The sequence below is a fragment of the Syngnathus scovelli genome, chromosome 19, assembly GCF_024217435.2.
Source record: "Syngnathus scovelli strain Florida chromosome 19, RoL_Ssco_1.2, whole genome shotgun sequence".
In the NCBI taxonomy this organism is placed as follows: Eukaryota; Metazoa; Chordata; class Actinopteri; order Syngnathiformes; family Syngnathidae; genus Syngnathus; species Syngnathus scovelli.
The window spans coordinates 1,257,601-1,278,453 of NC_090865.1; the positions used below are offsets into that span (position 1 = coordinate 1,257,601).

Consider the following 20,853-nt stretch of genomic DNA (forward strand, 5'->3'; position numbering starts at 1 on the left):
TGCGCTTGATACCAACACACAAAAACAATGTATCTACAATATTAAGCACTAAAGAGCCAAATTCAGGATATTGTTTTGAAAAAGTAAAAATGTTGTATTAAAGCTGCTACTTGCATCAAAGTCATGATAGTAAAAAAAATAAACCTTAAACAGTATAAGGTACAAAATAAATAGTAAAAGGCGCACTGTTAAAAAATACAAAATCTAGTAAGGAGTCATCCCCCCCCCCCCCCAACCTCCTCTTGCAGTGACGTCACCTCTCTCCGTCAATCAGCGTTGCAGGCTGCAGTGACAGACGCGGATGGACACGCGTTGTGTTGCGAGGGCGGTCCTTTCCTTTTCGCCCGCGCTTTTTAGTGAGCCTTGTGTAGCCATGGCGAGCACTCACCGCTAACTTTCTCCATCCGGCCGCTGCGTATTAATATTCCCACTCACGGAAGACATCCTCCTAAATGTTCATCTCCCGTGCGGAGGCATTAGCGATGTAACCCCGCCGCCGTTTGCCCGCTTATATAAACACTTTGCTAACGCTTGCCAACGGCTGGCTAACATAGCCTCCCCCATCCTCCGCCTCCTTGTGGCGCTGGATCGGGGGAGCCCCTCCCCTACGCGTGAAGCCACTGAAGAAAGGTGGAACCAATTAATCTGCCACCTCTTTTGTGCCACTCCAGAAAAAAAAAAAAACTCATCCAACGCCAACTTTAAAAGTAACTCTGAAACTTGAGTTGAAATCCATGGTGGGGGAGCGTTATAAAGTCGTCCGGGATATATAGTTAAACAAATGCTTATTCGTATGTATATATAAAACGAGCATCCAGGCGTTCAACTTTTAGGCCTAGTCATCAGGGTTCCTGGGTTCCATTGAATGTTCTTGCGGCCTTTTACGGCCCACATGCCCTATGTTGAGTACCATCAATGAAAATTACACCTCATACTTTGATATTATTGTCGTTTTCAGATCGTCTGAGTAACGGGGTCGCGTTGTTTTGAGTGACACACTCCATTACATCCAAAAATTCAAAAGAAAGGACTCGTTTTAAGTCAGCCTGTGGTCAGAGCAATTAATTTGATGATGTCATTTCTGCTGAGTCATGTAGCTTTTTCTCTTCCTGGCTAAAAATGGTTTCTTAACAGGCTTGCGTGTATGTTCAGCATAATTACAATTTCAAATGCGCATGCAAAAACAAGTGCAACAATTACACAGAAGCCACAAACCAAAAGAAAGATTTAAAACCTACTTTGTCCGTTATTTGATATGCAAGTTGGTCATCAAGATGAAGGGGAAACAGAAGTCATTTTCGGCGCTACTCGAGGGCTATTCGGAAATATACAAATGTGGAAAACGTTTTGCTACAGTTACATCTCAGGACAACTGTAATTCACATAAGTGCATTTGCACATCGATATTCGAATTGTCATTGGGTTGGGGGGGAAGGACAGAAAATGTCCTTTGATTTTGTAATGACCCATTTACTGCATAATATAGTTCAGTAGTAACAAATGCCTCAGATGTTTTTATCAAGCCTCGGGTAGGGGGGAAAAAAAAAGATCTCCCGATGTACTTGCGTGTGTGTGTGTGCGTGCGTCTGAATGGGTGCGCGGTGGTTGATGTACGGTGGCGGATTGACGGACAGGTGGGCTCCGTCTTGTCAGGGTGACGCGCCTTGAAGGGGTGGAGTAAAAAAGCAGCCGAGAGGCTGGCCCCGGCTGCGCTGCCTTGCGCGTGTCCGTCCATCAGTGCGAGCAGCGCCGTCATCCTCCTCATCCACGGCGCGGAGGAGCTCTGCTCTTTTTCCGCTTCTTCCACGTCTTGTTGTGTTGCGCTTTGTTTGTTTTGCAATCGCCAACAAGCGTATTGACGGAGAGCGTGCGCGCGCGCCTGTGAGCCTCGCGGGCTCGCGCACGCCCAATGACTGACACGCCGTGCGAGCGCAGGCACTAAACGTGTCACTCTCTCTTTTTTTTTCCCTTCTCGCTCCCACAGAGTGTCACGGAAGCTCCCACGGCCCGCAGCACGGAAGCCCCCCCTCGCCCGCCGCTGCCCCCCACGAGAGTTCATGAACAGCTGCCGTACTTTTGGGGCCGCTAAGGTAGGAAATAGTCCCGTCAAAAGAGGGTCTTGCAACGAAGGGGGGCCCGCCTCCCTTCAGTTCCCCGAGCTACCTCCGGCACATCCGCACGGAGCTTTCATGCAACTTCGCGGACCTTCACTCTCCGGGTTTGTTTTTTTTTTTTTTTTTTCCTTGCGGAAATACTCTCTACGAGTAATGCGTTAAAAGCTCCATTTTTATTTTGAAATACTCAAGCAACGCGAAGGACGGATCTACGCGAAGACTCCCGGGACTCGCAGCCGCTTTTTTTTTTTTTTTTTTTTTTTTTTTTTGGGTTGAGCCGTTCGGGGTCTGCATGAAAAGTCCAGCAGCGGCAGCATGCCGAGGAGGAAGCAGCAAGCACCGCGGCGCTCATCAGGTAAAGACACGCGCACACACACACTACACGCACTTAGATCGACGCGACGCGAATCGAACACACTAGAGAGGTGATCTATTTAATCCTAAAATTTAAAAATGTATTTGTAAGGAAAATTGAATTATTTTGTTAGGGGGGCGGGTGTTCAAGGAACAAGAATATTTATTGTGGTAGGGATGTAACGTTAAAGTTAATATTTTACTGTTTGATGTATTCTGAGAAGTAACCGTTGTCATGACCTGTGACACTAATAATTAACTAATTGTTAATGAGTTTATGTTAATGGGAAACAAAACAACTTTAGCATTAGTCTAGATTGTTTCATCTTGATTTTAATGTTCCTATTAAGAAACAAGTTTAGCCAACTTATGTTCTTTTTTTAAAAAATATTTTTAATGTGTGAAAACGTTTGAAGTGTAAAGATAAAGCAGAACCCCCAAAAAGTCTTATTTTCAGCTGGCTCAGGCATTGCCATCCTCGATTTGATGCTTGATTGATCGCCTGTCATGCCGCTGCCTTTCATCTATTCATTGGCGATAAACATCAACCAAATTGTTGGCTACGCATGCGCGAAGCAGCTGGACTCCATGGTCACCCCTTTTATTTTGGGGGGCGGAACCCCACCTGACAAATTGAAAGAAAAGTTCTAAAACTGCGACTGAATATAAGGAGATTAATTCCCCAAAAAGGGATGGGTGGGGGGGTGTCTCCTTGCGTGGGGGGCGGGTGTAGGAGGAAAAGGAGCAGGAGGGGGTTGGGGCGTAGCGAGATCACAGGGGGGAAAAAAAGCAGCCTCTTAACGCCGTGACCTGACCTCTATGTTTGGGAGGTGTCGGACGAGCGGGAGTCGTGACCTGATTTGTAAACGTAGGAAAAAGTAGCCTCCCATGCAAGAGTAGTCCACCAAATATCTCCACCAAGGTGGTTTTTGTTTGCGGGACAAATCGTACCTATCCAGTTTACTGGGAAGAAAAAATATTGTTCGCTTTTTCCTTTGTTTATCTGCAGTGAATTAATGACTTGTACTGGGGAACTTGTGATAGACTTAGTGTAGATATGAGCTTGTTTTTTTTTTTTTTAATTGGTCAGTTTGTGTTTTTGATTGGTCTAACAAAATTTCCGCAGCAGACTCCCACCAGAGGATCTGACGTTCGCCTTGTACACAAAACCCAACGAGGCGAAATGTCGTCGCACTTGTGTGCTTTCACACAGACACACGGCGCCCGCCCTGTGACGTCAGCGGCAATGTCGAACGGGAAATCTTGGCGTGTTGTCGTTTGCACAGAGCAGTAACTTGGGAAGGGGGGGCAAAACATTTGATCACTCCGGCCCAAATGATGACGCTTGTCACTTTTATCACAACGTTGTTGAAATAGCAGATCAAAAAAAAAAAAATTGGACATAGCAACACGGATATGATGACGTATCGTACACGAGCCTTAAATATGGCGTAATCGCCAGCTCGTTATTGTCGGAAAACTATTGCAATATGGAATCATGATTTCCTCCAGTCATTCCATCCTTTCAAAGTCACTCAGACGTTCCTCGCCGGGACTTTTCGGGCCTCCCTAAATATCCTGCTCCCCCGTCTGCGTGATTGACACCCAAATGGCGGCGGAAGTCGTTTGAAGTCCACGCCGCGATGACCAAAGCCGAGCCAACGGAATGCTAAACAGGCGTCGGTGAGGAAATGTGAGGTTAAGCAGACTTAATCAAGGTTGCGGACACGGACACTTTGAAGCGGTCGTGGCTGTAAGGTCTAATTGACAGCGGGCCGTGTTGACGGATGCGCCGCCGTTTGAAGAGCAGGCCGCAAAAGAAGGGCGTTTGGTGCCCCGTTGATCGCCGGCGCTTACTTCCGTCAAGGAGCGTATGGTTTCACTTCATTTGTTTGTGCGCCACTTTATGTCTCTGGCGTTCCTTAGAAAATGTCAATGACGTCACATTTCGATCCGGTTTTGATTCAGATTAAGCAAATATTGATCAAAATGTTATCATTTGTCAGACCTTAATTTTATGTCATATCTTGCATTGTGAAAAAAAAAAACCTATGTCACGGGAGGTTTTCCGGTCCACCGAGTGGCCGACACGCATCCGCCGCATCTAAGCTTACCATGCCGCCGCCGTCCCTCCCTGGGAGCGTGTTTACATCCCCGGGCAAATCTCACCAGATTTGTACCCTGAGGAATAAAACAAAAGCAGGCTCGGCTCCCGCAAAGAAAAGAGGGGATTTCAATGGCTCCGTATGTGTGTGTGCGCATGTGTGTGTGTGCTGCTTCCAATCGGCTCGGTTGCATCAGTGGCAGGGATGCTTTTACTCCCTGTAATGGCACTCAGACGTATCTCCTTTATGGCCGCTGACAATACATCAGTGTTCTCTCATCTGGAACCACATTAGTGCATCTGTTAGTTTTGGCGGAGCCAGCACAGTTAGTTTTTTTTTTTAAAGTTCCTCTTTTTTGCTGCAGTCATTTGTCGTCGTTTACGTGCGCAAGATGGCTGATTAAAATCAACGCAGCTACGTAGAGCGTTTTTTAGGATACGTTCCAGTTTCGAACAGGAAGGCAACAGCAGGCCTTTTAGTGTGACCAAGCATCCTGAGCCAAAAATGTACGAGTTTAGAGAGATTGCTAGCAAAGTGCCATATTAAAAGTAGAGGTTACTATATTTGTCCGTATCAGGCGCCGCCCCGTTTTTGCTCAAAGTCAAAAAAGGCATCTCGACTCTTGCGTTTGCCAGCCACAAAATCTTAAATCAAAGCTCTCCACTCTTTGTAATGAACGTGTCAACTAATCACTCAAGGTGGCAGAGTAATTACACAATGACACAGATTGCGTTACAGTCCCGTGGGGGAGAAGAAGAAGAAGAAGAAGCAGGAAGAAAAAAAAAAGAGGACGAGCAACAGTCCCATTGCACTCTGGGATGGCGACGCCTCGTGGTTCCCGAATGCTGCTCACCATATTACAAGATATCATGTTTTGAAGTTGCCCAATGTTGAAATGATGGTGCAGCAAGGGAAGCCGACTTTGTTGTTGTTGTCGTTAGCCGGCGTGGCGGCGCGGCACCCGACAGCTGTCAGCCACGGAAGGCGGCGAGCATCGCGCTATTAGCACCTCACAGACGCTCCTATCTGGACGCCATCTGATAAAGCGTGCCGCCGCGGGAGGCAATTTTTCAAATACACACCAGAACGCGGCGGCGGCGGCATGCGCATGCGTGCGATTGTGAACGCATCGCCGAGTTTGTCGGATCCACTGATAAGGAAGCGTATGCAAAGTATCATTAAGGGGTGACATTGACTGAAGCGCTCCTTGGATAATGTCTTCAAATAGTGGCCAGGGTTGTTTATTTACTGGCTTGCAGATGGGGGAGGCCTTTATTTGTACACACTGACTACTGGTTTGTGAGGGATGCTTATTTGTCTTGTATCAGGAACGGCGTCTCCCCGGCGGAGGTCACGGTGACGCATGACGGTAGACGAGTAAGACAAGTCAAATATTGCAGAAATTTGGCCGGTCGACCAAGCGACGACGTAAAGGCATTCAGGCCCGCCGCGGCGAGGTAAACCTATCCGCTACTTTAATGAGCTTGAGGGGGAAACAGGAAAGCCTGGCTTTCCACTCCAATGTAACAAAAGATTCCTTGACAGGGAAGCAAGGTCACTTTTTGGACCTTTTTTTTTTTTTTTTTTAAACAAGCAAAACGTTGAGGCATAAATATACCCTGCAGGTAGGACGTCGTCACTAATCAGCGTAGCGTTTGATGCTAATTTGCCGTTTAAAGACATGAAAAACACATCAGAACCGAGTTCAGAGACAGTCGCGTGAGATCACGGCACATTTTTAGTTGTCGGAGCGTGGGACAAAAGGGAAGGAAACGCGGGAGAAAAGTGATGAGTCGTGATTTAGGCAAGATTTTATGGGCTTGTCATGACAGCGGCTTTGCTCGCAGCGCTTTCACACCTTGGCGTTTTTACGATTGTTGTCCACTTTGTGTTACATTTCAATGCGTGTCCTTGTGCGATTGGCGCTGGCATTAGTTTTACTGCCGCCTGATTTGTTTGCACTTAGTTTCATAGCTGGATTTATGATGATTTTTTCCTGCATTTCTTGTTGTTTTCCTTAAGTTCCAAGTGCGGAATCCATGAATTATAATGACAACGTGTTGCAAAATGTCCTTTTTCCCGATCTTCCCGATTCCTTCTAGATGCTACACAACTACTGGCGACGGTTGAATGATAGCTATCAAAAGTGACAGACGAACAGCGCTCGCAGCTGTGGCTGCCGCCGTGGCTTGGACAGGCGTCAATTAAGAAGTGGTGCCGCAGAGGTGCCTGATGTCTTCTCTCACCTTGCGAGGTGCCTTTTCGGAGAAAAACGTTACCCTTGTCTGAGTCGTTTGCACCTGGCGGCAGTAGCCACGCGGATCCGCTATGGTAATCGCTAGCCAGCGTGTTTGTGTAATTCAATTAGTTGTGTGTGTCATTTCTAATCATTCTTGTTATTTACTTTGCACTTTATAAAATAGTTCACAATTAAGACCAAGTACTATAAATCCACACCTAACATTAGAAGGACATAGAGTGACGACGTTTTCCTAGTTTGATGAGTGTGCTATAGCCTAATCAGATCAAGACATGTCAGCGGGACATGTCCGCCCCTGTAAGGAAAAAACAGAAAATGCTAATTTGTCTGCGGAATGAAACCTTCAATTTCCCAGCTGATTTCTGTCCTGACATTCCGGTCACAATTTAGTGTCAGTGACTGAAAGAATGAGATCGTCTGGTTGAAGCGAGGCGCCGCCGCCGCTGCCGCCTCCTCCTCCTGTAAAGCGACCGGCCCGGGACGCCCATTGGCTTCCCATCAGGCACCGCTGCGGTCTCTCAGCTGCTTGTACAAGTCATCACTTTGACAGGATGCTCACTTGTCTTGCTGCAGTGTTTTGTTCAAAGAAAAGAAAGAAACTTCTGCTGCCGTCCATAATGGTAACACACACTGGCGGGAGTATTGCAATCTTTGCTAGCTATTGAGCGTGAATCTTTAGAACAGATAGATTAGTCCGTTAATGTATTCGTGGAATAATGAATGACCATCTTAACCAGTGGCAACATCTCTACTCTAATTGAAAAACTTTATTGATTGCGTTTAATTTGTTGAACAAAGTAACACAAGAACAATCAATGGAATATCTTCGGGAAGACTCGTTTCACGCCTGATGTCTCCTGGGGACTTTCATCCGGATCTGTTATTTTAATAATAATTGGGTGATAGTATATGTAAATGTACAAACATGTGAGTGGGTCTCCTATTGACTGTTACAATTAACAACCGATTCATTGGCCGATTAATATTGGCACCTTTAAAATAATCAAACTAACCAATGTAGTCCTTGTTTTTTGGCTAATTTGATTGTTACACAATAAAACACAAGGAAAAAAAAAGTTATGAAACAAAACAGTCAAACTATGCCTGTAATTCATATCTCCATTGTTGTAAGCGTAAAGGAACCCAAAAAGAAAATATTGTTTTTAATATATCGTATCATTAATCAGTGTGATTCTTGTTGGATTAGTTTAGTGTTTACACCCTCTCTGTATTAGAGTTTAATTCCTCAAAGTAAACAAGTGGGAAAAATCACAGGCAGGCGCCGCTTCTGAAGTCAAAAACTCATGACTGTCACATATTTTCCGAGAGGCCATTTCCTTCGTGCCAGGCAATAAAACATGTCGCTCGCCGAGGGAATCAAAGCATATTTCTGTTGGCGGCGCTCGACGTCAAAGGGAAGCCATTGATCGCTGTTTGCTGGAGGTTACGGCAAAGTCGTGGCTTTGTAGTCTCCTGCTTCACCGCATTGATGGGGTGCGGGGCCGTTAGAACCTTGAGATCCCTTGTCTGTTTGACGAAAAGGTGCCCCCCCCCCCCAGCCCTTCCAAAAAGTTCAAATCTTTGTCTCAGACTTCCTACAGGGTACAGGCAGGGGGTCCTAAGCCCGGCTCTGTAGCGCTAAGTCGTCTGAGCGAACAAACAGCGGGACAGTTCTTTACCTTTGTATCCCATTTAGGGAAGATACTACTGTATCGTTTGTTGGATCTGGCTGGACCAAAAAAAAAATAGCTTAAGAAGCAAGTAGATGGTAAAATTACAGTGACGTAATTGACATAACAATGCGTTTGCTAATTTAGTCTAAGTCATTTTAAAGGAGTCACTTTGAGATGACTCGCTAATTAGCAAGAATTGGATCTGGCTGATTCACGGCATCATTTGCGCTTCCATTCTAGCAATTATCCGGAGTTTATTTAGGGGACATCATCTGGTAAACATGCGCTGGAAGTACAGTCGTGCAAAGATAGCGGAAATAGTCCAAGTAGAAGTAGCGTTGGAACTTTGATGATTTAACCCCATACTGTCAAAACATAATTTGATGTTTGCAAGATTTGTCCATTCAATTGAGTGTTGATGATTGTTTAGAATTGTCGAATAATAATTTAAAATGGCGTGCACTACTTGGCTACTAGTATAGCGTAGTTTTTTTTTTTTTAAAGTGGTATGGAAGCTTAACTGTAATCGGAGTGGGTTTCATAATTCCGGGCATCTTTTATGTACGGAGCGTCTCCGACGGCCTAGACGAAGAAGCACCGGCAGGACAAGGGAAGGAAGAAAGAAAGAAAGAAAGAAAGAAAAGGGGGTAGAGTGACAGCAGACAAGGAAGAATGAGCGGAGGAGGGGGTGGCAGTGGAAAAAGGGGAGGCCAAGCGACAGAAAGAAGTGAAAGAAAAATGAGTTGAGCCATCGGTGAAATAAAGCAAGTGGGAGAAAAGTATCAAGGAAAATGAGGATGGCAGGGGCGGGGGGCCGGGGGGTGAAAGCATTTGGACGTCGAGAGCGGAGAAAGAAAAAGAGAGGGGAGGATGTCACCCATGGCTGCCACTCATCACTCACAGCCTAATGACGCTGTTTTTTTCTCCTCCCCTGCCCGCCAGTCTCCCCCCCCTCCCTCTCCCCGCCGTGGGAGAGAGGACGCTATGAGAGGAGTTTAGTAGGAGGGAACTCAGCCCGACCAAAGGGGGTCACTCAGAGTTCACAACGTCCAGGTGGGGCTCTGTCGTTGTTGTTAAAAGTGTCTGGACGGGGACGGCCATGGTTTACACGAGACGTCCCACTCGAAAAATGACTTATAGTTTGACGTTTTGGGAGACGTTTTGCATACAGACGGGGTCAAAACAAGCCCTGTGGTAGAAAAGGCTGGAAATGTGTCATTTGCATGCCAGGCCAGTAGGGGGTCGTATCCAAAAGCCACCCAGTCGTCATACGTATCGGTTTGGGATTTGACCTTAACGCTTTTAATTGATTTGAAATCATTTGGAGCTGCAGGTGGCTCTCTGCACCCCAGTTTAAGAAGGCCTGATTTAAAGTTGCTTAGGACCTGACGTGGTACTGGCATGTTGTTGTGTGATGCATGTTTGCGTGCGGAGAAAACACTTCCTTCTGGGATTGGCTAGCTTCCCATGCCGAGCTTGTGTGTGTGCGTGTGTGCGTGTCAGCTCCACTTTGTCCTCGCCGTTTCTGGGAAGCGTCAGCCGTTTAGAACTCAAACGGCCTGATTCATTTTTTTTTTTTTTCTCCCTCTGTCCTCCACCACCACCTCCTCCTCGCTCTCCTCCTCGCACCAAATTTGGGGAACAGCTGGGGCGGCCATGACGATGATTTGTCTCCCTCTGCCCGTCCGCTTGACAGCTTTCAGAGCGCGCACATGCTCGTACGCCGTCGCTAATAAGCACACACACGGCGATACACACTGTAAGACACGTAGCCTTATACAGAGGCCATGTTTTTGCTGGCCGCTGCCAAAACACGGCCATTTCCTTTAAGCCAGGCCAGCCATACATCAGTGTGGGGCCTCCTGGCCCGGATGGCAGGGGCTGACAGAATGACACGTGTCATTTATCAAACGAGGGGGCGCCGGGCCGGGCCGGGCGGGGGTCTCAGACTGAGTCCCCGCATCCACAGCAGTCTTTCATGGGATGCATGGCCACAGCCCATGAACTCATGTCTCATGATGGCTCAAGAAAAACAAATATATATACGGTTAGAGCCACATGCACTATAATCAGAGAACTAGAAAAAGATTCTTGACAATGCTTTGAACACATTGGAACTTACCTAGTTGTGAAGTGTTCCTTCGAGGCGATTCTCACTCCCTTTCTGGCAAGAACAGGGAGACCATCATATATCAATTTGAGCAAAGCAATGCAAAAGTTCCTCAAAGGAGTCAGACGTGCTTGCTTCAAGTTTTTTTTTAATGATTCTTCCAAAGCTTTATAGCCATTTTGCTAAGCATTGGGATAACCAATTACTGTTAGCAGACTTAGTCATTGCTAAATGTCCACAAGAGTTGCAGGTATCATTTCTGTCCACTCGGGGTCACCATCCTCGCGATACACACGATATTTGACTATGACTTTGAGTGTGTGTGGCTTTGTACAAGGCTTTGCTGTATATGAGTGAGTTGTGCTTTGTGACTCTCCAAGCCCAGTTCTGCACGCCGCCCCAGTCGCGCCGCCATACGCCTCTCTCCCTCCTTCATCACGTCCTCTTCTGTGATCTCACCCCGCCGGTCGACCCTCCCCCCCTAACCCCCACCCTCCCCGTCGTCTCCTCTTTCAAGCGCCCGTTCATTTGTCTTCATAAGCCTAATTTATTCGCCGGGCCCGCAGATGCGCGCTGACACACATCAGTCTCCCTCCCACGCCACGTGACGCACACTCCCTGGGCGCACACCTGACCTCCCAACACACACACACACGCATGCATGCGCAATTGCGCACAGTATACGTGCACGCAACACGTACTGATGTGTCATGTAGCGCACTACCTCATAGCTTCACCCACTCAGAGCTCCTCCCCCTGTCGCATTCCTGCACATATGTAGCCATTTGTGTGTGTTTGTGCATGTTAATATGTGTGCGTGTGTATTTTTTGGGAGATAGAGGTCACTTTGGGCGGGGAGGGCCGGCTCTTTTTTATGGCGCTTTCCACACCCGCGCAGCCGTTGGTTGTCTGTCCGCGGTCGGATATTGTGCTCCGTTGAAGGATGGCTTCCTCTCTTCCTGCCTCGCTCCGGCCGGGAGGCTGCTTTGAGCCAACGTGCGCATACACGTACACGCGCGCGCACACAGCCAAGGCATACATTCATAGTCGCATACAGACCAATTAGCTGGACATGACAAGCTCACCACTGCATCAATTAAGCCTGAGTCCCTCTTTATTTATTTATTTTTGGATTAAACCTGCTCTACCTTTAGTTCTTGCGCATGTAGATGCGAGGCCAAAATGTGGATAGATGCCTCCCGCTTCAATCTCCTACACTAATGTCGAAACGTCAACAGCGAAAACTTTGGCTAATGGAACATCGGCCGTCACTGACACTTTGTCACTGGGTTAGAAAGAAGAAAAAAAAAAAAATGAAGTTGGCCAAGCAGAAAGGATAATAGCTTTCACGGTGCACAATTGGCGGAATTTCCCCGGTGACACATGCGGTTGAAAGCGCTCAAATATTTTGGGACGTCTCGGTCGTCCCGAGCAGACTTCCACCCGGAGGCTTTTTGTGGTTCTAATTAATTTCCCTGAAGTCACTTTTATGGCTATTCATGTTCCTTCTTTTCCTTTTTATTTCCTCTTATTTTTTAACTATCCCTGAAAAGAAAACGTTGCGTCATACTTGCATTTGAACTCTTATTCAGTGTCTTTATTTCATTGTAGATGCAAATAAAGAGGAAAGTTTGTGACCTGACGAGACCCAAAGGGTTTAGGCTGTACGCCCCCGCATCTAAATTGTTATAGAAGTCGCTAATTTCTATTTATTAGATACTATGTGTCTTAATAATCAAAAGATATATCTTGCAGATTAGTGTGTTGGTTTGTATTGTAAGTAGTTGCGTGCCAGTCATCCTTCCTCGGAGCGTAACATTGTTTCCTCCGTCGCCGCCTTGGGTCCCTGGAGTCGAAAAGCTCCATTTGAACGCCTCTATTCATAGTCCAGGGACACGCTGGCATTTTTTCACAGATTCTATTGTTTTCAATAGTCGCTGAGCGGTTTTCCCCAGCGCGGAAAAACTTGAAAACTAGTCGGTCAATGCTTTTCCGCTCTCTATTGTCCACGCCGGCGTCGGTGATTTATGGTAATTATCTATCTTTTGGGGGTCATCTGTCAAGCGGCTTGTCGCTAGGCGATGGGAGCAGATGTTGTTTAGTCGGCCGCAAGACGGGAAGATGGTCCGGGGCAGCGCAGGTGAACTCAAACTGTGTGTGCGGTGGGGTGGGGTGGAGAGTGTGTGTGTGTGTGTGTGTAGGGGGAGGATAAGAAACATCACCATTTCAGTCGTAATACCTGTGATTAACTGGAGTGTATTGGAGTCAAATATGGTCTCCCCAAATGCAATTCCTCGTCCATTCCGGTGCGCCTTAGCAGCATTTCAGCACGCCTGAGTGATAAATAAGCGATGGAATATATTGAAGTGTTGCTTGACCTACATGGAGTCAGCTGAGCCAATGTCTCACAGTGGCAACATTTGTAATTAGCATTAGTAACGCTTTATGTGCACTTTGCCTCCAAAAACAAACCAGATGGTTTGGAATGCCTGCGCAGCACAAGAGCACAGTTGTTGTTCCAACCCTCCACTGTGTGTGTGTCTTTGCGTGTGTACACATGGAGCCGGGGGGGTTGCACGTGCCACGAGCTAACGGCCGTTGTTTAATCTCAAAACAAACGCTCGTCAGGCAGTGGAGAGAAGCCAGCGTTGTGCTCGATTGCTCGATAATGTCAAAAATGGATCACGGTTTTGGCCCGCGCCCTTTTCTCCAACATGGCGGTACGGTGAAGGCGGACTTAAAAGACGTAGGAAGTAATAATGTCATTTTATTTACAGCCTCTTACCTCCTCGCAGGTCAGTGACACACACTGATCAGGCTTGTCCAAAGCCATCAGAGGTGAGTGGCAGCCAATGGAGGGCCCGGTGACAAAGCGAAACGGGACGGCCGTCGCGGAAGGTGCTCGCTAAACGGCGCGGGGGGGGGGGCCTTAGGCTGGAACACGGCGGGTAAATCAGCAGGGGTGAAAGCTAGCGGAATTGGACATTAGCGCTGCAAATGAGAGACGGGATTGGCCTCTCAGTGGAGACGACGTGAATAAATGAAGATGCGTTACAGGGGAAGATGCGTTTGTATGTGCGCGCTTAGGGGAGCTTGATTGTTTTGGACGGCGTGACACAAGATGGCTGACGTATGACAAGTGCTACTTTATTGGGTAATAAAGCACTTTGGACAAGCAAAAGTAGCTGGGTAATTTGGGGAAGATTGTTCACACATGCATTTGTGTGCAAAAGTATTTGGACAACCCTCTGTGTAGCATACCTCATAAGAGACTTTCCGGTCAATTAATTGCGTGTCGTCGAGTTTTTTCCATCCATTCCCGTTAATGTAAGATTTAAATGACGGCCATTTTATATGCCAAGTACGTGAGCCAAAATGTAGTCCGCTACTCAGACGAGCGCAGCCATTGTCCAAATACCTAAAGTTGCACGCGTGTGTATGCCCTTTGCTAATGTAGCATGTCAGTGTATGTGTGTGTAGGAGCTAATGTTTTAGAGGACCTCACACGTTTCCCTGCCCTGGGGGAGGTATGTTGTTCTTTGTGGTGAGGGGGTGTTGTGGTGTCCCACTGTGGTGTCACCTGTCTGCAGCAGGAAATCCTGGACTGTACACAGCAACAGTGACAGGCTCCACTCCAAACACACACAGATGGCATAGCTTCTTACACACACACACACACACATTTTGGTTGTACCTTTTGTAGCCTTTGTCTGAGTACATTTGTTGTAATGTTGTTTAGCATTGGTTAGCCCAGTGTTTATTCTCACTTGTATAGTTCCTGCTCCTGCAAACGAGTGGATGTTAATCCAAACGATGCAGTGTCAGATAATAGATGAAGATGCCAAGATGTGGGGATTTTTTAGGGCCACGCCCCAAAATATTCTCGCAGTCCGTCAATGTGTGCCAGGTTGTCCGGTAGTTTGCACTTCATGTGCCGCTTTCATATCGGTGGCCAACAAACTGTGCCTAGGCTGAATTGATTGGCTTCGGTTGGCAGAGAGGCCGCAGTGTGGAAAAGAAGCAGGCACCCAAGATAAAACTGTCCTGCATTTGCGAGTGTGTTGTAGTTGTTTCACTGGGTTCCCACATCCTCTCCCCGAGTGGGCTTTGTACATTTTTGACTGACAACCACAACAGACACCTCCATTTTAATCCCCCCCTCGGCCCTCCTCCCTCGCCGTCTTTTGTTCCGCCCGAAAGCAGCCGCGTCAGCATCTTTCCTCATCTCTGATTGCCTTATTAGCCGGAGGTGGCACTCGCAGTGTTTCTTTTTTTTTCCTGTGTCGTACACAGATGGTGGAGAAGTGGTTGTTTGGGCTTTTAGCCGTTGCGTGCCGCTCCCACCAACCTTCACGCACTTTGGCTTTTTTTCCCCCCCACTTTGTTTGTTGCGCTGTCATCTTAGCGTTTGTCTTTAACTTGAACCCACCACCTCGGCCACGTTTAGATTTCTACGCTTAGACCAGAGCATTTACAATAGGCCGAATTTGGTGAATGGCCCGAGCCGAGTGTAATTAGAATAGTTGATTGTAAGACAAAAAGGGATGCGTGTTGAGTCTTTATGCCTCCAAAAGACGCAGAAAGAGAAAAGAGGAGGGGGTGCTTGCAACAGTTGAAGCTGCAGCTTTTCCCAGGCAGCTGTGACTGGCACCTCACACACATCAGGTATTATGTCCACTCCTATTATGGGATGGAGTGCAACATGCTGTTTGAAGCTGACAGCACATCTGCCTCCTCGCTGGAGACTCATTCTGGCACCTCAGACAAGCATCTTACCCGAGATGGATTTGGGGGAGGGAAGGCGAAGGGATAGGGGGCTAGCATTTGATTTTTTTTATACTCGACACCCCCCACCCACCCACCCACCCACTCGGCCCCAAACCCCTCCTGGAAATATTGAGTTTCTTTACAATGTCGCCTCATTTTGAGTCAGGCGTCTTTCAAAGCGCGACCGGGCTGTCATGTCCGCTGGCGCTTTTCCCTCGCCCCACGCTGGGAAGACTTCCACCGCCGTAGCCAAGTCCACTCCTCCCCGCCAACCACGTCTTGGCGAAGTGCCCCGAACTGGCACGCTCTCCCGTTCTCGCACCATCTCCGTTACTGGGAAGGCCAAATCGTGTGCGCACGTCCAGTCCAATTGAAGGATTGTGTCAGTTTTCCCACGTGAGCTGCTTACTTTCGATGTTGTGGTATGTTGGATGTTATGTTTAGTAGTTAATCCATCATTCAATGCAGCTTTTTCCCTTGCCTAGTAGTGGTGCAGTATCAGTAGTAACGCTTCATCCATTTGTTCTTACCTTTTCTAAGAATATGGAATACCCACTTGTGTTCCCGGCACACAAATATAATCTTCATGTGATTTTTTTTTTTTTTTTAGGACCTAGAAGTATTATTGTAAACATTTACGGTAATTCTGACTACTCTGTAATTTTCTTCCCATTTGACTGCGGAGTTGGAACGGCCACGGTGTCATTCCAAAACAGTTTAGAAAATGTCTCAATAAAGTCAAAGGTCCATTGTAGCTACGTAGGGATGACTTATTTTCCTTCAGTTGGCGTAATGGACATGTGTCTCAATAGTTGAGTCACAGGTGTCAGATTGAAGGCCAGGTGACCATCCGTCCAGCTGCCGCGGCTCTCTAAAGCGCCAGAAATACGCCAAACCGAAAGGATTTATTTTCATTTTGGCTGAAAATGTCAAGATGAACATACAATCCCTTGTTTGCATGATTTTGACAACACCCGGTCTGTGTGTTGTAATTCAAAACCTTCATAGTCATCTGCTTGAAATTAACCAAACGTGTTTTTTTGTTTTCCAGCTTACGGTCCAGAGGACGAATTTGGATCCGACAAGGCAGATGAAGAGGAAACCCTTCAGGATGACGCCCTGTCTCCCGACGGACGGGACACAGACTACTTGTTCAACGACGAGGAGGACGCCGGGGATCGATTCAGCTGCCAGAACTCGCCGTTCAGCAACGGCACAAACCCGGACGCCGGCTACGCCTCGCCGCTCAGCGCGGCCAGCGACCACCCGGCGGACCTGGAGACGCCCCCCTCGGTCAATGGCGCTCGGCAAAATCTGGAGGAGAAACACGATGAGACCGTCGAGCCGCTCAACGGCCTCTCTTTGCGGGACAGTTTGGCCAAAATGAAGGCCGTCTACGCGAACTTGATGTCGGACGCCTCGTGGAGCATTGCTCCGGACGTGCCGAAAGCTCAACCGAAAGACCAGGTCGCGTTCGGCAAGAGCAACAAAAGCGAACAACACCACGAGAGCAACGGGATCCTCAACAACCACGGACGATCAAACGTCCCGTCAAAGAGCCGGTCGAGCGGCCCCTGCGCTAGCGCCAATCTGACCCCTGCCACTACCGTGGCATCGCGAACGGCATCCGACAGCACGGGAGTCAATTCGGGGCTAGCCTACGACTGGCACCAGGCGGCTTTGGCCAAAACCTTTCGCCACACGCCCTACCAGCTTCTCCCAGAACCGAGCCTCTTCAGCACTGTCCAGCTGTACAGGCAAAACAACAAGCTGTACGGACCCGTGTTCACGGGCGCCAGTAAGTTCAGGTGCAAGGACTGCAGCGCGGCCTACGACACCTTGGTGGGCCTGACCATTCACATGAACGAGACGGGCCACTACCGCGACGACAATAAGGACACGGAGGACGATCGGGGCAAGAAGTGGTCCAAGCCTCGTAAGCGCTCCCTGCTGGAAATGGAGGGCAAAGAGGACGCCCAGAAGGTTCTCAAATGTATGTACTGCGGCCACTCTTTTGAGTCCTTGCAGGATCTCAGCGTCCACATGATCAAAACAAAACACTATCAGAAAGTGCCTCTGAAAGAACCCATGCCGGCTCTGGCCTCCAAGCTGGTCCCGTCCACCAAAAAAAGAGCCTTTCAAGAGTTAATGTCGCCTGGCTCCCCTGACTCTGCGTCCTCCGGCGTCCCGCTGGGAGAGACGGCCAAAGAGCAGAGGCTGAGCAATCCTTACGTCACGCCCAACAACCGCTACGGTTACCAGAACGGCGCCAGCTACACGTGGCAATTCGAGGCCCGCAAGGCGCAAATCCTCAAATGCATGGAGTGCGGCAGTTCCCACGACACCTTGCAGCAACTGACGGCGCACATGATGGTCACGGGTCACTTTCTCAAAGTCACCAACTCGGCGTCAAAAAAGGGGAAGCAACTGGTTTTCGATCCCTCTAGCGAGGAGAAATTTCAGTCCATCCCCTTGCCTCCGACGACTTGCAAGCTGCCGGTTCCCGACGAGAAGTCGCAAACCGACTCCCCTTTGCGGCCGGTAACGCCCGAGGAGGAGAAAGGCGAGAGAGAGGATGGTGAGGCAGAAGAAGAGACTGAAACGACATTGGAAATAGAGACAAAAATTAAAGAAGAGAAGGAAGATCCACCTGAGAAGTCAGATAAGCCAGAGGCCAAGTCCTACCAGTATCTCAGAGAAGAGGACTTGGAGGAGGCACCTAAAGGCGGACTGGACATCTTGAAATCATTGGCAAACACGGTGTCGAGCGCAATAAGCAAGGCTCAGACGGGCACCCCGACGTGGGGCGGCTACCCCAGCATCCACGCCGCCTACCAGTTTCAGGGCTCCCTCAAGTCGACGCTTCCGTCTTGCGCCCAGGTTCAGCCTTTATTCAGCAGCAGCGCCGTAAAGGTAGCGCTTCCCTCCGACTCGTCGCCCGGCAGCCCGTCGTCGTCGCCGAGCCACAAGAACAACGTCCAGGCCATGGAGAAACTGGTGGAGAAGGTGACTGGGAAAAGCCTGGGGAAAAGCGAGAAAGAAGAGAAAGCCAGGTGCGCCAAGTCACCGTCGCCAAATTGGAAGGATAAACGTGTTTCGCCCAATTCAGATAAGACCGACAGGATTCATTGGAGAAGTAAAGAGAGTAGAAAAGGTATGCGGATGAAGGAGGAGGACGCAAGGTCTCCCAAAAAGGCCCGCAATGACGTCCGCAACAACCTGAGCATCATTACCGACCACTCCCCAGAGCGGCCCCTCCTTAACCCCCTCAGCGCACTGCAGTCCGTCATGAACACCCACTTGGGCAAAGCCGCCAAGGTGATCGCGCCCTTCGGCGACCCCTTCGCCACGCTCCACAAGCTCAACGGCAAGTCGGCGGTCACCAAGCCGGCCGACCTGTCGGCCGAGTACCAAAACGATGAGCAGCCCATGGACTTGACCAAATCGAGGAGCGCCCACGGACCGGCCCCTGCGAACGGTACCACGGTGAACCCGCAACCGGTCTCCAAAAGCGCGTCCCGGTCATCATCCCCTCCCCTGGGCGAGAACGCTTTAATGGACATATCAGACATGGTGAAGAATCTGACGGGCCGCTCGACGCCCAAGTCCACCACGCCGTCCTCCGCGTCGGACAAGTCGGACGTCGACGGGGGGACTTTGGAGGACGGGCCGGAGGAGCTGTCCCCCGTCCAGAGGAGGAAAGGGCGGCAGTCCAACTGGAATCCGCAGCACCTCCTGATCCTCCAGGCACAGTTCGCCTCCAGCTTGCGCGAGACCGCCGAGGGGAAGTTTGTCATCAGCGACCTGGGCCCGCAGGAGCGGGTACGCATCTGCAAATTCACCGGTCTCTCCATGACCACCATCTCGCATTGGCTGGCCAATGTGAAGTACCAGCTAAAGCGGACCGGCGGCACCAAGTTCCTGAAGAACATGGACACGGGGCAGCCGTTGTTTCTATGCGGCGACTGCGCCTCCCAGTTCAGAACTCCTTCTTCCTACATTCGCCACTTGGAGTCCCACCTGGGCTTCACCCTGCGGGACCTCTCCAAGCTCTCCATAGACTTCCTGGAGCAGCAGACGGTCGGCAGGACGGACGATAAGACCCTCGGTCAGTCGGAGTTCACGGAACACGACGACGACGGGTGCAAACCGTGCGTTAGGCCCTTCGTGACCAAGCACGCTATCAAACTGCACCTGCGCAAGACGCACGGCAACTCGCCCGAGGACCACGTGATCTTTGTCAAAGAGTTTGACAAGCAGTGACTAGGGCGCGCCGTTGCGTTACAGGACAGACGTGGCACCCAAAAAGCCTAGGTTGAATCTGTGGGAGCCACACATGTACAAAGCGTCGTCACGGCGCACACGGTCGCTTTGCCCATCTGTGTATCACGCTTTATTTCCATGTTGAATTGGCAATGGAAAATGTTGGACAAATAAACAGTCACGTATGGTATTTGTTGTTTGTTTACTTTGTTGTCGTTTGGGTCAAATGCATCAAATGTCAGGGCGATGATGAAGTCTTATGTTAGAACTGTTGTCTTCTGATGATGTCAAAGGGGGGAATGATCCAATCCCCTCCCATAAACATACGTATATATAATGGAATGAAAAAACTTCAAGATCGGAATAGGTTGGGTTGATGTAAGTTGCCCCAATTTTACCTGTCACCCGCCGTGTCATATGCAGGACAAACCTTTTTGGTCATGACCTCAATGCTGCTCAGTCTTGTGTGTTCATTGTAGCTGATTGAAATGTAATTGCGAGAGCGGGTCAATGCTGGTGTTGAATTGAAAGTTATTGATTTGTTTTTAAATTTCATCCTGGAAATTGAATAATGGAAATAAAGCATGATACACATATAATTATGCCACATAGTGTAAGAAATCAGTGATGCATTATGGCCATACTAGGTTGTGCAAGGTGTCGGGGGGGGGGGGGGGAGGGGAGGGGAGGGGCTTGCACCATTTCAAAGCCGAAAAACATTGCAGGTTGCTGTAAATTGACCAAAACGGCGTCGCAACCGTGTTGTGGGCGCACTGCATCTTTTATGAGCCTTTGGGAACGGTCCATCTGTCGTTTTAAAAGTGGACCGACGCTCCCCTGTTTGTGTCACGGTCAACGCGCGTATTATTTATGAGCTTGTTTGTGCATGTTTTAATGTAAAGCGGCGGGCGGACGGGCAAATGAGGGGAAGCTCCATTTTGGAACAATTGACAGCCATTGAAATGAAGGTGAAGCGGTTGAAGGATGCTGCAAAAATGTTATTGTAGCTATTTAAGCAAGTGGCAAGGAATGAATAAATCACAGCCGCTTTCAAAGAGCAAGCAAAAGAAAGGTAGCATCGCAAGTATTTGCATTAGTTGGGTGATTGTTGTAAACCGAATCAAGTGGGAATAATGAGCAAGCGGATGCGTGTGGGCATATTTCGCTTGTTCCAATGCCACATTGTTTGTACCGTGTAAATTTTTAT

The 20,853-nt window shown here is 48.7% G+C and overlaps 1 protein-coding gene and 1 long non-coding RNA gene across 3 annotated transcripts in view; both read left to right on the forward strand.

Annotated features, from left to right (window-relative positions):
• Positions 1 to 1,984: 1,984 nt before the first annotated feature.
• The window catches only part of LOC125986824 (uncharacterized), a 28,597-nt gene continuing 9,728 nt past the window's right edge, over positions 1,985 to 20,853 (forward strand). For both annotated transcript variants that reach the window (XR_007487783.2, XR_007487782.2), the window contains exon 1: positions 1,985 to 2,090. This is a non-coding gene — a long non-coding RNA (uncharacterized lncRNA). The remainder of the gene's footprint in view (positions 2,091 to 20,853) is intronic.
• LOC125986808 (teashirt homolog 1) lies at positions 2,085 to 20,180 on the forward strand. The gene is made up of 2 exons (XM_049750708.2): positions 2,085 to 2,469; positions 16,435 to 20,180. The coding sequence occupies exons 1-2, from the start codon at positions 2,430 to 2,432 to the stop codon at positions 19,644 to 19,646; spliced, it is 3,252 nt and encodes a 1,083-aa protein (XP_049606665.1). The 5' UTR covers positions 2,085 to 2,429; the 3' UTR covers positions 19,647 to 20,180.